This window comes from Haliaeetus leucocephalus, unplaced genomic scaffold, assembly GCF_000737465.1.
Source record: "Haliaeetus leucocephalus isolate CR32 unplaced genomic scaffold, Haliaeetus_leucocephalus-4.0 Scaffold495, whole genome shotgun sequence".
NCBI classification, from domain to species: domain Eukaryota; kingdom Metazoa; phylum Chordata; class Aves; order Accipitriformes; family Accipitridae; genus Haliaeetus; species Haliaeetus leucocephalus.
The window spans coordinates 3,868,698-3,881,698 of record NW_010972931.1 but is presented as its reverse complement, the minus strand read 5'-3'; the positions used below and the strand labels follow the sequence as shown (position 1 = coordinate 3,881,698).

Genomic DNA, 13,001 nt, shown 5'->3' with positions numbered 1-13,001 from the left:
TTTTCTGAGGGGACGGCCGCCTCCCGCGCGGCCGGGAGGCCTCGCTGCTCCTGCCCTGCCGTTGGGGGGGGGGCGGTTGTGGTATTTCTGGGAGTATTTCCGAAATCTGTATCTAGTCGGGGGTTCTTTAAGTCGAGGGAGGGAGGGGAAGCTGCTGTGAGGGAGGGGGGGGGGTTCCCCCTGCGGGAGGGGGCTTCCCTACCCGGGAGCGGTGGTTTACCAGAGCCGTGTACTGGTCTTTTACACCTGGTGAGCCCTAGTGTGGCGTTACAGAGCCCGCCAGCTCCCTAAGTACAGAATTCTTCAGTTTGGTGAGAGTGTAGTTTCTAAGTTTCCTGAGTTTTTCTTTTTTAGAAAAAGAACTGAAATGGGGAACATGTGAGACACTTTCAGTTTTCTTTTATGTGCAGTGTGATTACTATTCTTGTCTGTATGACTGCTTTGTGAAATAACAGTATCAAGAGAGGCAGAACTGGGAGAAAATAATTTTCCTCCTCCATTTTAGTAAGTGGAGAGAGGGATGAGGAACTGCATTGTTGGTTACCATTTTCCATTATATCTGGAAATTGTTATACAGGTCACAGTAAGCAGTCTGATGCAATTCATGGGAGCTATTTAATCCTGAAAGATCCTGTTCTGCTGTTCTGAATTGATTTTATTGTGGAGGTAGAATACTCAGCAGCGTGTGTTGCATAGCATGAATGCATCCATGTTCATCATTATGCAGTGGGGTCTTTAGGCAGGGCCTGTGTACATCATCATTTGTACCTTTCCCAAGGGCAACAAAGTTCCTTTAGTTGACTTGGGTGCTGTTTAGACCAGACAACGTCAAGTACCTCACTGCCAGAATCAGAGATGCTGTTTAATTGTTTCAATATTCCTATTGAACTCAACAACAAAAAAACTTCCTCTCTTTCTGTTGTGCTTCAGGCCACCTGGTGCATATTTAGGTGGGGTTTTTTTGTTGTTGTGTTTAAGTAATGCTTACAACTAATTGTATAGCACAGTCAATGGTGGAAATAGTTACTGGTTTTCTTGTTGTGTTGATTTAAGGGGGGTTGCTTATAAGGCTGCAAAGCATTTATTTTGAGGCTTCTTTTCATCTGTGTTTAAAAGGAGATGCCAAGTGTGACTCCACTCTGACATATTTCAGTGTTTCCTTTTTACAACGTACTTCAAGTTTTCAGTCTGTATTTTTGAAGTATCTTAGGAGGTGTGCTTTCATTTTCTAAACCACTTAAAATTTTGAACAAATAGCAGGGGTGAGAGAGGGAGGGAGACTAGTAATTCAAGTGTATTCAAAATGTACACACTTGTTTGGAATCATAGATGTAACTAGTTTCAGTAATTCTTGGTTCACAAACAAAATCTGCTTTTGAACTGATACTGGGAGCTCAAGCTTTAAATTTCTGTCTGGTTTATTTCTACCTTGGGGTTTTTGATTGTGACTTAGTTCTTTAGCTCATTCTTTTCACTGTTCTCCTCCTGTCCATGCTTCTGCCATCTTGCCCTCTGTCTGCTCTCTGTGTTTCTTTTTGTTTTCCTTTTGTTTCTTCCTTGTTCTATCCTCCCCCCCCACCCCCCCCAAAATACCTTTGGAGATGTTTCACCTTTCACCTATAGGGTGTGTATGTTCAAGTTATCTTAGGCTGACAACATCAGAAATAAACTACTAGAGAAATGCATTTCTTACCCAGACTGAGAATGACTTAGGTAGAAATTGCTTTTTCCTCAAGTATATTTATTTGAACAGTAGTGTCTGATGACAGTATACTACAGCAGGGCTAAATGACAGATCTCTCTTGGTTTGTAGGATTTTTTTTTTCTTTGCTACATTGCAACAAAAGAGAGGAAATGTAGCTGACCCCATTCTTCCACTCTCTTTAATCAGAAGTGTTTATGAAATGTCACATGTATATGGGCTTGTTGCTTGCTTCACTTGTAATCTCTATTTTGCCTTGTAGCCTTATAGGAAAAACGTACTCTTTTCATTCTTAATGCTGCATCTTTCAAAAACAAACCTTCAAATATGAAGAGTGAATTTGAGCTGATAAATAGTTGTCAAATTCAGTCATTTAAAAGTATTATGCATTGCTGAAAAGAAGGGTCACCCTGTTTGAATTATTTTAAAAGTACCGTATGTCTAAAGGACGTCTCATGTTTTTTTCTCCTTCAGAAATCGATGAAAGGATTCCTCTTCGCTAAGCTTTATTTTGAAATAAAAGAATATGAACTGGCTAAAAGGTAACATGCATTGATGTATGTTTGTTTTTCTGTTCTCTAAAGCATAAGAGAAAAGGTAAATTAATATGAAGTAGACCAGAGAAACCAAGATGAATATCATGCTGTTTTAAGGTAGCAGTGAATGTCGGTATTGAGTGCCATTTAAATCTTTATAAAGCAACAACTTAAAAGAAGATTGGTTATGTGGTACTGAAAAACTTACCTGGTTGAAATGGCTTTTTTTCCTCATTGTATTCTGTAGTTCGTACTATTTCTGTGACCTACAGCTTTTTTTTTTTTTTTTTAATAAACAGAAATACTTGCTGGCAAGTAAGTAGCATCTGTACATGTAAAACAATGTTGCTTCTTACTTTAAGGGTGAGCCAAAGCATCTAGAACAAAATACCTCTATAATTCCTGTATGGAAGATTAAGTTGTTATTATAGCTCGTGGGGGCTGGATTATTATTTTAAAATATTGGTCAAGTAACTGACTTTTTTTCCCCTCCATAGGTATATATCTACATACCTCAACGTACAAGAGAGAGATCCCAAAGCACACAGATTTCTTGGACAAATTTATGAAGCTGAGGATAACATAGAAAAAGCTTTTGGATGTTACAAGGTAAGTACTACACTGACCCCTAATGTCCTGCTTTATTCCTTTGTAAGTGGACTTTTAAAATCCTGTGCTGGACATTCTCAAACCCGTAGAAGAAAACATGTTCCTGGAAAAACTGTATTATTTATACACATTTGACAATGGAAAGCATTACGAAGCACTGCAGAGGAGATTCTTCACTTGGTATCACTTGCTTCAGTAGTATATTTTTAAGTTGATTCTTTGTTTTGTTTTTTCTGGACTTGATCTTTGTGCTACCTGCTGTTAAATTCTTCCTGTGGCATACATTGCCTTTTGGACTAAGGATCTGTGACTGTGGTAGAATTCCTTAATGTCGACTGTGATGACAACACGGATCTAGTTGCTACTACAAGACTGTAGGCCTAGTGTGGTTTTTGTTTGGTTGGTTTTAGAGGAGGCAGGGGCAAATTAGTTTCGATTAGGCAAGCATATAAATGTCAAATTCCCAATTGGAATGTCTTTGTTCTGGTTTTGGGGAGGGAGATGATGTGCTCAGAAGTCTGGTTGCCAGCACAGCTCCATGAAGTGCTATCACACTTCTTAAACTGTGTGTCTTAACTAGTTCTTTTTAAAAGTGTCCACATCTGGCTAGACTAGAGCTCCTTATAGTCTGCTGCCTGTGTATGGCAGTGGCTAGTGGTAGGTGCAGAGGAGCTGGCTTCTGCATTATTTTTCTTGTGCTCTTCTGAAATCCAGCAGTTGTATCTGGGTGCTGTAAACTAGTGGTAGCATTCAGAAAGGCTTTTCTTAATATATTCTATATTGATAGATCTATTGCTGTGTGTGTTTGGGGGGGATAACTCTTTCCTGTTCTATATGGATTGTAAAATCAAGTTACCCTTTTTTTTTTCCTCCTGTGCATGGGGAAAACTAGCGTTCTGTGGAATTGAACCCAACACAGAAAGACCTTGTATTGAAGATTGCAGAGTTACTATGCAATAACGACATTACGGATGGAAGAGCAAAATACTGGGTTGAGAGAGCTGCTAAGCTCTTTCCTGGGAGTCCTGCTGTTTACAGGTTGAAGGTAAATTCCAAATTATCTCTGTTCTATGGCTTGAAGAAGCTTTCAGCATCTGACTGGAGTGCTTTTTGCATGTCAGCTGACACAAAACTCTCCCTGGCTAAGTTATCGTAGAATCTTTGGTATTAAATCTAATAGATGTTACTTTCTTTGCAGTCTGACATTTTTGTCTAGCTTTCAGGAAAGCTGCAGCTACAGGCTTTCACACCCTTTTTAATGTTTCAAGGTTAATCCTCTTCAAAAATGCTGAGAAACTGTGTTAGTTATCACATCTAAGAAGTTAAGACTAGGTAGGCACTACTTGATCTTTCTGTTGTGTCACTTGCAGGAAGGTAGCAGGCCTGTGATCTCAGACTTTCTTGCTCTACGCTGCTTTTTTGTTTTTAAATCTGTATTATGATTAACTGCAGAATGTGAGAAATGCTGTCATTCTCAAATATTGTGTGAATGCTTTCAGTCATGCGACCTCACTTTTGCACAGGTATATTAATTTTGTTTAGCTAGGCAGCAACCACATTGAAGTCTTAAGATGTCTGGGGTTTTTTAAGCAAGGCAGGGTATGCTGTCATTGAACCAAATGGTTTAACAAGCATTACTTACCGTTGGTAAGAGGCAAATTCTTCTAAGGATTTTGTTCTATGATAGTTATCTCCATTTTAAAATATGTATTTCATCAAACTTTATGTAATACTTGAAAGCTATTAAGAGTAGCATAGTTTGAGTCATGTAGTCTACAGAGTGGAGCAAAGAAAGCTGTCTGGTACTGTAGTTGCTGAAAAGACTCACATGGGAAATGAAATACTAACATGTTGCCTTCACGTTTAACAGGAGCAGTTACTGGATTGTAAAGGTGAAGATGGATGGAATCAGCTTTTTGACTTGATTCAAGCAGAACTTTATGCAAGACCCGATGATGTCTACATAAACATCAGACTAGTTGCACTCTACCGTTCAAATAACAGATTAAGAGATGCTGTGCTCCATTGTCAGGAAGCAGAGAAGAAAATACCTTTGCAGTCAAGCCTGGAATGGTGTTCCTGTGTTGTAGAGACATTTGAGGTGTTTAATCATGTTTTGATCCTGTGATAGTCTTCCATATCTTTTTTAACTGGTCTATTTCTCTTAGTGTCATTACTCTGACAGCTATTTCTCAAGTGATTTAACTCCTTCAAATGCAAGTCTGCTGAAACTAATGGAATTACAAAATACTACTTGGGTTTTTTTAATTGGAATTTTCTCCCTAAAATTATGCCTTATAGACCTATTGAGTTTCTAACTTCAAAAGCTGAGTTAGACACAGCAGTTCCATTAGCGATAAAATTGCTCAGGCAAATAGTTCCCTGGAACTTCGCTGCTGAAGAATATGTTAAGGTCTCACCTGTGAAACTGGATTATGCAGTAAATGCTACTGTTATGTTTTGGAGAAGTACTGCCTTGCCTTCATGGAAGGATGACTGTTCCTTATCCTGTGATGAACTTTCTTCTTTAGGAATATCTGGAATCTTTACAAGACTTGGAGTCTGATAAAAATAACTGGAGAGCTATCAAGAAAGATCATCTGCTGGCCTATTCCAGCTTTGTCAAAATGACACTTTCTTCTAGAGATGTTCAGGAATGCAGAGAGGCACTTGAAAGGTACTGTTTTAACTTTTCCTGTAGTTAAAAAAAAAAAATCTCTAAGAATTGGGGGTTTGGGGGGGGGTTTTGGTTGGTTTTTTTTTTTTCCCCCTGGGTCACAGAACAACTACCAAGCTTCTATTTCACTGCTTAACTTGTTTGTGGATGTGAGAGGAGCTTCTCTGTACTAGCCACTAAGGACTGTTCTTACTGGCTTTGAATCCCAAGCTATCTTTTGACAGAGATGCAGGCCTTGTTTGAATAGTCAACATGCAGCCATGCAAAAGACTTATTGATATCCTGGGTCAATTAACTTTGTACCTTCTTTCCCTTTAGTAAGAGAATGTTGTTCTGTACTTCAGCAATTGACTAATCCAGATTTCCCAGGCAATTAAAAAAAACCCAAACAACCAAACCCAACAAAAAAAACCCCAAAACCACACAAGAGGTAGTTTTGGGTGTTTATCAGCTTTGTCCTCATCATTTTGTTCTAAATTAACACAACATATACTGGAATAATTAGGAACTTTAGGTATATAGTATAATTGGGAGGGAGGAAGCCACCTGCAGTAAGAACACTCTCCTTCAGGGAAAACTGGTGGTGTTACAGGGCCAGCTAAGCCAGCTGACTTCAAGACATATAGTCTGTGGCACACTTAGAGTAGTATGAAACAATGTTTCTAGTTAGTATATTAAGATCTGTGTTCCTTCCTTTCTGTTATCTTCCCTTTCTTACTCGCTTTTATTGACTTAGCTTTGTTCTTCAATTATGCAATGGCTGTTATATTGTCTTTTGTAAAATAATAGTCTTCAGTCTGTTAATCTTGAATGAGTATTTGAAGTAATACAGACAATGGATGAGGAATACTTAATGCCCAAGTATGTTTTATATTCTTTTTCTCCTCTAACATTGACCAAAACCATCTGGGGTTTTCTGTTGCCATTTTATTAGAGCCTTTCAAGGTGATAACATCTGAAGCACTTCCAGATCATGGCAATGCTAACAGCCATTATAGTTTTGTCACGTAATTGAAAGAGCGTTTTAACTGTTTTCTGGAAAGCCTCTCCTGAATGGGGGTTGTATACTAGCGTCCAACTACTCAGATTTCTACAGTACCTTCTATTTCTGAAGAGCCTGTCTAGCTGTATTTTGGGCCTTTCTGATAAATGAAGGGAAGTAACAGTGCTTCCTGCATGTCTCTAAATCCACAGTAGGGAGCGAGTTTATCCACGTGGTTTGGGAGAGTAGTTTTGAAAGCAGCTGTGCAAAGATGTGCTGAAAAAGACTGTAAATATCTAGATAATATTGAATATGTTTACTTCAGTAAACTATGTTGAGAGCTTTGGGAGTTTGAGACCATTATTGTACTTTCTGGTGCAACTCAGGTTTCGTGCAACAGAGACAGTACTAACCATTGACTCATCAGGTTACTTGATTCACAGTTAAATAACATCAACCAAAACCATCTGTTATAGCTTTTACCAGGACTCTGTTTAGAATGAGTCTTCTCTACATTTTAGTTTTGATCGTGTGCTTCAGTCAGTGAAACCATACGTGAACGGGCCGGATGAGTTGTCTCGTACCTTTGTGGAAATGAAAGGACAGCTCTACATGCATGCTGGAACTTTGCTACTGAAAATGGCCCAACACAATGAGGCACAGTGGAGAGTTGTGTGTGAACTAGCAGCATTGTGTTATCTGATAAGTTTCCAGGTAAGTCATTTTTCAGTTTATGCCTTTAGTTGATGCAGTTCTTGAAATGTTTTTGCTGTACATGTGTTGAACTCCTGTATTCCTGAAATGAAATAGTGTTTTTGTGCCCAAGGAAAGACTCCCTTTTCACTCACCAAACCCTACCCTTTCACAATTCTTTAAAAGGTTTCAAATAACATGAATGGGGTAAAAGTGTCTTCAGCTGTTTCCCTTGTCAGAGTAACCTGATTCTTAAAGGCTAGTGAGTTTATTTCCTACAGTATATTCCCTTTTCTGTAATACAGCTGAACACATATGTTAAGTATTAGGTGTATTGCTATAGGTAGGGAAGGGTATGAACTTAATAGTTCCCATACACTTGTGTAGACAGCAGCTAAAAAATCAAGCTTAATTCTTTTCCTTATGAAGTAAAATTGATTGTCCTTTTTATGCCACTGCTTGCATTCTGGGTATTACTTTGCTTTTGTGTGCACTTAATGTTACTTGCAATAGCTGTAATTGCCCACCTCGGGGGTTTGTGTGTTTTGGGTGGGTTCCCCACTCACTTCCCCTCACCCCCCAGGCATCTGTGATACAGTACCTTCAGAATGAATTGGGGGGGGGGGGTTTCTATAGTTTTCTAATGCTACAGAGAAGCTTGTTTCCTAATTCTTAAGACTAATCTAAATGATCCGCTCTTATTGTGAAAAAGTTGTAACAATTTTCTCCTTACATTACCAGGTTCCTAAACCAAAGTCAAAACTAATAAAAGGGGATCAAGCTGGACAAGATGTGCTTGAAATGTTGGCCTGTGATCGAAAAAGCCAGTCTGGTAATAAAAATAGCTACATAGTTCCATTTTAGTGTTATGGATAGTTACTTCAAAGGCTAAGCGGTTTGTTAAAGAATACATTTGTTATCTTGAAATGTTAGCAGTTCAATATGTAATAAAACCTTCTAGATTCTGACAACATGTGTAAAACAAAACAGTAGTTTGATCCTGACACCTAAAGGTTTGGGGTTTTTTTCTCCTCTTTAGCATGCTGGTAGAGCGTGTTCTCTTTTTTTCAGGTGTGGTTTTTCCCCCTCCTTTTTGCCTCTCCAGCACACTACGATAGAACCTAACTTTTACAGTCTCTTAATCTATTGGACATGGCTTCTGTCTGCTGATGCTATTTTGCAAGTATTGTTAGCCCCAAGAAGAAAATAAAATATTACTGTTGCCCTGTCCTTTCTATCCTCTTACTTGTTCATCAGCTTTGCTCTTTCTGCTGCTAAGTATAGGCAGTTTTTCAGTCTACAAACTCTTGCAGTGCCTAGATAAAACAAACGAACCCACTAGACGTCAGATTCAGTTGTTTCAGAATGGATTTTGATAAGACAGACTTCTACTTGTATTACAGCTACTTATTTTAAGGACAGTTGCAATGCCCCTTGAATAGTAATGATAAGAAGACGGCTTTGTTTTCCCAAAGAACTGGATTTACAAATGCCTTGGGATTGTTGTCACTAAAAGCTTGGAAAGCCTATGTGCTGAAACACTGACCTAATTACAGGGAGAACAAAACAGTCTGTAGGTTTCATAAGGGGAAATCCTGATTTCTGCCTAGCCTCCGGTAGCGAGAACAGTGTATCAAATATTATTTTCCTTATGTTCACTGCTTTATTTATGTGAAGTGATATTTTTGTTTTTTAGGTCATATGCTGCTGAACTTAAGCCGTGGAAAGCAAGATTTCTTTAAAGAGATTGTGGAATCATTTGCAAACAAGAGTGGTTTGTTTACATTGTTTGATAGCCTGTTTGAGAGTGGAGCTTCTAAAGAGAGATCTTTTATTGGCACAGATGATATTGGAAATGTCAATACACAAGCACCAGTGCAAGTGGAACTTAATAAATATGATATTGGTAAGAGGCGTTACTTTCTGAAACTCAACACAACTTTCTGTAGCAGAAGCTCTTCTACAAATACTTCATATTGCAACAAAAGACAAATACCTGGAATAGCTGTCAAAAGTTGCCCTCCTGTCCTAGGCAAGACTTGCACTTCTTGACTTTGCAATAAAGTCTTACTTGAATTATTCCTTAAAGATTTTGGAGAAGTTAATAGGATTGCTAAAAATAGTTGCCTGTTGGACTGAATGTGGTGAGGATGGAAGTGAAAGGAAATCTGAGAGTTACCCCCTCAGAAGCTTAAGGGGTTGATGGCTTGAGCACTCACATGAACTGTCTACTTGATATATTTGGCTAATTTGAAGTTTGTAATCTTTCATAAGTGAAAGTTGGAATCTTGATGCTCATTGGTCTGCAAAGTATCTTTGGCTGCTCTGACAGAGTGAAATGTGAAACCCAGCTTTGATCAGATTCAGGTTTTGCTGACTTGTAGGAAGTTGACATCTGCATCCAACTTTGTTTTTGTATAGGTGCTGTTCGAATGCACAGTGGCAGTCTCCAGCACCTCGTGTGGCTTGGCTTGCAGTGGAACTCTATGTCAGTCTTACCCCCAATGCGCAAATGGTTAAAACAGCTTTTTCACTTGCCCCAAGAAACATCGAGACTTGAGACAGATGCTCCTGAATCCATTTGCCTATTGGACCTTGAAGTAAGTAAACTTCCCAAGTTCTTAAAAGTACTATAATTCAAGCTTTTTGGTATTTAATACCTCTTATTTATTTATTTTTACAAAAACAGGTATTCCTACTTGGGGTGGTATTCACTAGCAACTTACAATTGCAAGAGAAGTTTAATTCTCACTACGATGCACATCAGCCTCAATTCTTACCATTGCCAGTGTACAAACAGCTCTATACCGAAAACCAAAGATCCTGGTGGGATGCCGTTCGTACTCTTATTCAGAGAAAAACAACGTAAGGCTTTTTCAGTTTGGAAATGTTTGATCAAGCCTTTAGGCTGCTCCTGCTACAGCAGCTTGGATTGGTCCCAATAGATTCTTGTAAAGTTAAATTTCTTTTTTTGATGTATTTTGGACACTAAAGCTTTGTAGTAGGGACTTGATACACTTGAAATATTTCTAAAAATGGATTTTTTCATTTCTAACAATGCATTTCTAAACTAGAGGCAGGTTAGGACTAAAACTGTCGGCTATATTCATCAAGCAAATGACATGTGAACAGATGAAAAATAGAGAATACTAATCAAGCAATGTTTCTTCTGATATTCAGACCAGGAACAGCAGCAAAACTGAGGCTTAATGTGCAGCATGGAATAAGTACTCTGCGAACACTGGAGAAGCATGGCCTTCAACCTGCCTTAATTATACACTGGGCAAAAAGCCTGCAAAAAACAGTAAGCTGAGATTATTTTTAAATATGTAGAAGCTGAGGTGTTTTTCTCTCTTATTTTCCATACTATAAACAGACAGAGAGGGGAGGGAAAAAAAAAACAGATGAGAATGTGTTATTGAGAACTGCTGTTTATTTTGTCAGTGTCCTGGTTTCAGCTGCAATAGAGTTGATTGTTTTCCTAGTAGCTGGTACAGTGCTATGTTTTGAGTTCAGTGTGTTATCAATATTCTTCTCATACTGATGTTTTCAGTTCTTGCTAAGTAATGTTTAGTCTCAAGTCAGGGATTTTTCAGCTTCTCATGCCCAGCCAGCAAGAAAGCTGGATGGGCACAAGAAGTTGGCACAGGACACAGCCAGGGCAGTGGTCCCGAAGTGGCCAGTGGGGGATTCCATACCATGTGACGTCCCATCTAGTGTATATACTGGGGGGAGTGGGGGCAGGGGAATTGCTGCTTGGGGACTAACTGGGCATCAATTGGCGGGGTGGTGAGCAATTGCACTGTGCATCATTTGTATATTCCGATCCTTTTATTATTACTGTTGTCATTTTATTAGTGTTATCATTATCGTTATTAGTTTCTTCTTTTCTGTTCTATTAAACCGTTCTTATCTCAACCCACGGGTTTTACTTCTTTTCCTGATTTTCTCCTCCATCTCACTGGTGGGGGGGGAGTGACCGAGCAGCTGCGTGGTGCTTAGTTGCTGGCTGTGGTTAAACCACAGCAGTCAGGCAAATTAGTTGCTTTAGTCACCCTACTTGTGTCTTAAACTGTAGTGTTATTTTCTACATGTATGTTGCTTTACATAGCTCTTGAGATAAACCTCAGAGGGGTTATCTCAAGTGTCAGAGAAGCACTCTTGGAACTTTTCAAGAAAACAGGAGAAGGATATGCATGAACAGCGAAATAACAAGTGCTTCTATTCCATTTTCTTCACCAGGGCATTAGCCTTAACTCTTTCTATGACCAGAAGGAATACATTGGACGAAGTGTCTATTACTGGAAGAAAGTTTTGCCTATGCTGGAAACTATCAAAAAGAAGAGGAGTATTCCTGAACCTACTGATCCTCTCTTCAAACACTTCCATAGTGTAGACATTCAGGTACAGATTGATTAAGCCAAGGCTGAAGTAAGAGAGGGTCTATGTCAGAAACTTACATAGTTGTGGGATTTTTATCTGCATTGTGCAACTCATGTTATTACTATAAAACTGTTACTGATGCTACCAAATTTTATCATTATCTGATAAAGGAGGGAAAAAATCTCTCCTTACAACTTCATTCTTACCTTTAAAACTGTGTATATGATTGGAAGGCACTGAACATCCTTAGTACCAACTTTCTTTAAAAAGTATTTTCCCTGTATTATAGGAAAACAAATAATTATCTCATTCCATTGTTAGGAACGAGTTGTCTTTCACTTTCTTTCTAGGTGTTTCAGGTTGCAGCATATGAAGAAGAGGCACGTATAGCATTTGCAATGTTGGATGCAGTTGATGGCAAAACTGATGATGCTTTATTAGCATTTGAAGCTATTAAGAATGTGGTTTCATACTGGAATCTTGCCATGGTAAGTTTATAAATTGCATCACCCCAAAATGCTTTGCTTTTTTCAGTTGCCTTCTGACTGCTCTTAATTAATCTGCGTCCTTTTCTTTAGATCTTCCAAAGAAAGGCTGAAGAAATTGAAAATGATGCCATGCTGCCAGAAGAACAAGAAGAACACAAAACCTATCTTCTTAAAAGCAAGCATTATTTAATGAAAATCATTGAGGAAAGCTCCTCAGATATGTCAGTAACTGAGAAAGTAAGTAATTCTTGCTTTAAGAACTTGGAACAAGAGATGCAGTGGCTTTGGTTATTGTTTCAGAATGAAACCATTTGCATTTGTTAGCTTTTTTAGACCAGGCTTTGTATTAAGGCAAGTTAAACTTCTCCACTCAAGACAAATAACCTGCTTAACACCAGTGGATTGATAAACTCTGGGTAACTTCTGTAACTTACCAGATGATGCAGTATTCAGACTACCCTGTGGATGAAAGCTTTAATGTAAAAAAAATAACTTTTGCCACTATCTTTTTATAGAGGTTGATAGTTAAAAAAAAATATAACTAATGATTGTGTGAATTGTTTTCTTACGTGAATCTTAACAGATTTGGAACGTTGCTGAAAAAACAGTATTTGTGTAATGAAAGCCTTGTGAATTGTTCAGCCAGAATTCTGAATGTAGTCTGTCTTGTTCTGAGGGAGAATTGCAATCATGACTCATGTTTCAAATAACTTTCTAGCTGCCGGTGTCTATTGAAACTGTGAGGGAAATGCTAGATACAGTGATCCAGGAACTTGGTGAGAATGGTGAAGAGGGAAGTCCTGCCTTCAGAAATGGTCTGTCACGAGCTGTAGATTCAGAGCTGAAACATTCCACTCCATCACCAACTAAGTTCTCTCTTTCACCAACTAAGAGCTACAAGGTATATTAGCCAGCTATTATTTCAGGGAAT

General features: G+C 38.6%; 1 protein-coding gene across 3 annotated transcripts in view; it reads left to right on the top strand.

Annotated features, from left to right (window-relative positions):
* LOC104836899 (E3 SUMO-protein ligase RanBP2-like) overlaps window positions 1-13,001 on the top strand; it is a 33,961-nt gene that overhangs the window by 208 nt on the left and 20,752 nt on the right. For 2 of the 3 annotated variants that reach the window (XM_010575679.1, XM_010575678.1), the window contains exons 2-16: window positions 2,177-2,244; window positions 2,736-2,847; window positions 3,740-3,892; window positions 4,718-4,948; window positions 5,379-5,524; window positions 7,028-7,220; window positions 7,941-8,031; window positions 8,896-9,105; window positions 9,621-9,799; window positions 9,889-10,064; window positions 10,380-10,503; window positions 11,442-11,603; window positions 11,933-12,070; window positions 12,161-12,307; window positions 12,789-12,971. In XM_010575679.1, the coding sequence (XP_010573981.1) occupies window positions 2,177-2,244; window positions 2,736-2,847; window positions 3,740-3,892; window positions 4,718-4,948; window positions 5,379-5,524; window positions 7,028-7,220; window positions 7,941-8,031; window positions 8,896-9,105; window positions 9,621-9,799; window positions 9,889-10,064; window positions 10,380-10,503; window positions 11,442-11,603; window positions 11,933-12,070; window positions 12,161-12,307; window positions 12,789-12,971 (2,313 nt within the window). The remainder of the gene's footprint in view (window positions 1-2,176; window positions 2,245-2,735; window positions 2,848-3,739; window positions 3,893-4,717; window positions 4,949-5,378; window positions 5,525-7,027; window positions 7,221-7,940; window positions 8,032-8,895; window positions 9,106-9,620; window positions 9,800-9,888; window positions 10,065-10,379; window positions 10,504-11,441; window positions 11,604-11,932; window positions 12,071-12,160; window positions 12,308-12,788; window positions 12,972-13,001) is intronic. The other variant, XM_010575680.1, reaches the window with a different exon arrangement.